The sequence below is a fragment of the Triticum urartu genome, unplaced genomic scaffold (genome assembly GCF_003073215.2).
Source record: "Triticum urartu cultivar G1812 unplaced genomic scaffold, Tu2.1 TuUngrouped_contig_4841, whole genome shotgun sequence".
In the NCBI taxonomy this organism is placed as follows: Eukaryota; Viridiplantae; Streptophyta; class Magnoliopsida; order Poales; family Poaceae; genus Triticum; species Triticum urartu.
Genome location: NW_024115464.1, coordinates 1 through 2,291, shown reverse-complemented (window position 1 = coordinate 2,291; position 2,291 = coordinate 1). Strand labels below are relative to the sequence as shown.

Here is a 2,291-nt window from a genome sequence, read left to right as displayed (position 1 = left end):
GGTAGGTTCCGGCTGGTCGCTGCGCTGGCCGCAAAGGTGACGTGGTTGGTTGCTGCTGTTGCTGCTGGGTTTCCTCACAGCAGGGATGCAGCGGACGCCGTCCACCTCCTCGGCCGCCAGCTCCATCTTATGACCACCACTACCCCTACACGCATAGTTCAATTGAATCATCAGTCAGCCAGGACTCAAAGAAGAAGCAATCTTGGTTGTTAGATGAGGAGCGTAGCTAGTATCTAGTCAGATTTGGTGACGCGTGTGCGTGGATGGATCGAGCAACACAATCAATCGCGAGGAGGTCAAATTTGGTGTTTTAAACCTTTCGCAAAAGTTAAGCCAGATCTGACCATGGTTCAAAAAAATTCAGGATCTGACCCTTTTTCTACCGTCGAGGTCGATGGCAGTAGGGTATACTAGCCTACCATCGAGGCCTGCGGTAGGCAACTTATCCACATCAACATAGTGCAGCCCTACCGCCAAACAGGCTAGTGGTAGCCTTTGAAACCCTACCGCCGAGGTGCCCGGCAGTAGGTGGCATTTTTCAAAGTTCTTTTTCTATTTTTCAATAATGTGGCAAATGGGATGGCAATATCCTGTTTGTTTTTTCCTAAACTTAGCATGTCAAATTCGTTTTTCGAGTTTCCGTAATTTGTTTTTTTGGGGGATGTACAACACCTGATCAATTTTGAACGTGATGTTTTTATTTATTATGTACATCATGACATGTTTTGTGCTGTTTGCTGTATTAGCATGAGGTCCGTATCCGTTTTAAAGTTGTGGCCAAAAAAAAAGATTGATTTGGCCTAAATTCTCTAGCGAACAATTTTGCTCCCTTATAAATCGTTCACAGGCGACATATCCTTCGTACTGGGATCGCCCTAGGGCAGGATCGCCGATTATTAGCGTCCTAGTTTTATAAGCGTCCTCGTGCTGCATGCGAGCAAGGGAGTAGGTCCAGGTAGGATCGACAAGACAAGATGGGGTGGGGAATTGGGGATGGATGCAACCTCGTTTTGAAGTTTGAACAAATGAAAACACAAAGTCAAACACTGCATGTGCCACGCTGCTCGGTTCGGACACACATGCTACATACACCTTGATACAAGTGAGTTTGAATTCTACGCTAGCTACTCCGGGAATGGGGAAAATATAAAAAAGAAAGTGAGTCGATGCAAGAGCTCGTGCCGTAGCAAGACATTCGTTCGTTCAGTCTGCAGTGCACGCGCTTCGATCCACATTTTGATGCTAGACTGCTAGTAGTACTAGTATGTTTTGCAGAGTTTTGTTCGCTGAATTCAGTCAGTCCGTCCGTTGTCGGTAGTTTCCGGTTGGTCGCCGCGCCGGCTGCTAACGTGGACGTGGGTGGTCGGAGACTTCTTGCTGCTGCTGCCGCCGCTGGGTTTCCTCCCGGCCGGGATGCACCGGGCGCGGACGCCGTCCACCTCCTCCGCTGCCAGCTCCAGCTTGCAACTACCACTGGCAGTAGTGTTCATTGCAGATTCTCTGCCCCTGCACGCACAATTCAATTGAACCATTATTAGTCAGAACTCAGAAAGTAAGAAAGAAAGGAGCATAGCTATCTAGTCAGATTTGGTGACGTGTTCGTGGATAGATCGTGCAACGCAAGCAATCTCGAGGAATCGCTCCACTCACTCACGGACTGTGCAGCATCGTGCTCCTGCATCTGCTCTGCATGCCAAAGGACTTGGAATTGTGCCGCGGCCAGAGCAAAGCAACTACGGTAAAACAGATGAGCATGCAGCACATTCTTGGTTATCTTTCTGCATTTTACTGCTAAAACCTACATCTATCTATCTTCGCAGTACTCCAAAAGTAGCTTTTCAGTGCGAGGCTAGATCGCAAATTTTCTGAATTGTCTACGTCACAGACAGCCATTGGGTTGGGGGTCGAGCATCCAGCACCTAGCTAACACTAGCAGCAATCGCAGTTTGACAGAGACAACATGGCGCTAAGTATTGTTTGGGAGTTTGGATTCACAAAAAAGTAGCTTTCCAGTGTGAGGCTGGACTGGAGCACAAGTTTTCTGCATTGTCCCCTTCACCATGCACAATTAAGCTCGCTACTGCCAGCACACGGTAAGATAATCTCTCTTAAACAGGATTGAGCTCCTACCTGTCTGCATTGTACGACGACGAGCGCTTCAGTGCGCCCAGCTCGCCGACGCCGGCACGGTCGCCGCTCGCCGACTTCGTGGTCTCCACCAGGCTGCCGCTGAAGTACTCCCGCTCCATGCTTGCGCCGACGCCAATGCTGCCAGAGAACACGTCTGACGC

At 49.4% G+C, this 2,291-nt stretch overlaps 1 protein-coding gene across 1 annotated transcript; it reads right to left on the bottom strand.

Annotated features, from left to right (window-relative positions):
- Positions 1-975: 975 nt before the first annotated feature.
- LOC125528395 (protein SOSEKI 5-like) lies at positions 976-2,280 on the bottom strand (the record flags this gene model as incomplete). The annotated part of the gene is given in 2 exon segments (XM_048692877.1): positions 976-1,506; positions 2,131-2,280. Coding segments are annotated over 2 exon segments (364 nt in total), but the record flags the coding sequence as incomplete, so codon positions are not given.
- Between the last annotated feature and the right edge of the window lie 11 nt (positions 2,281-2,291).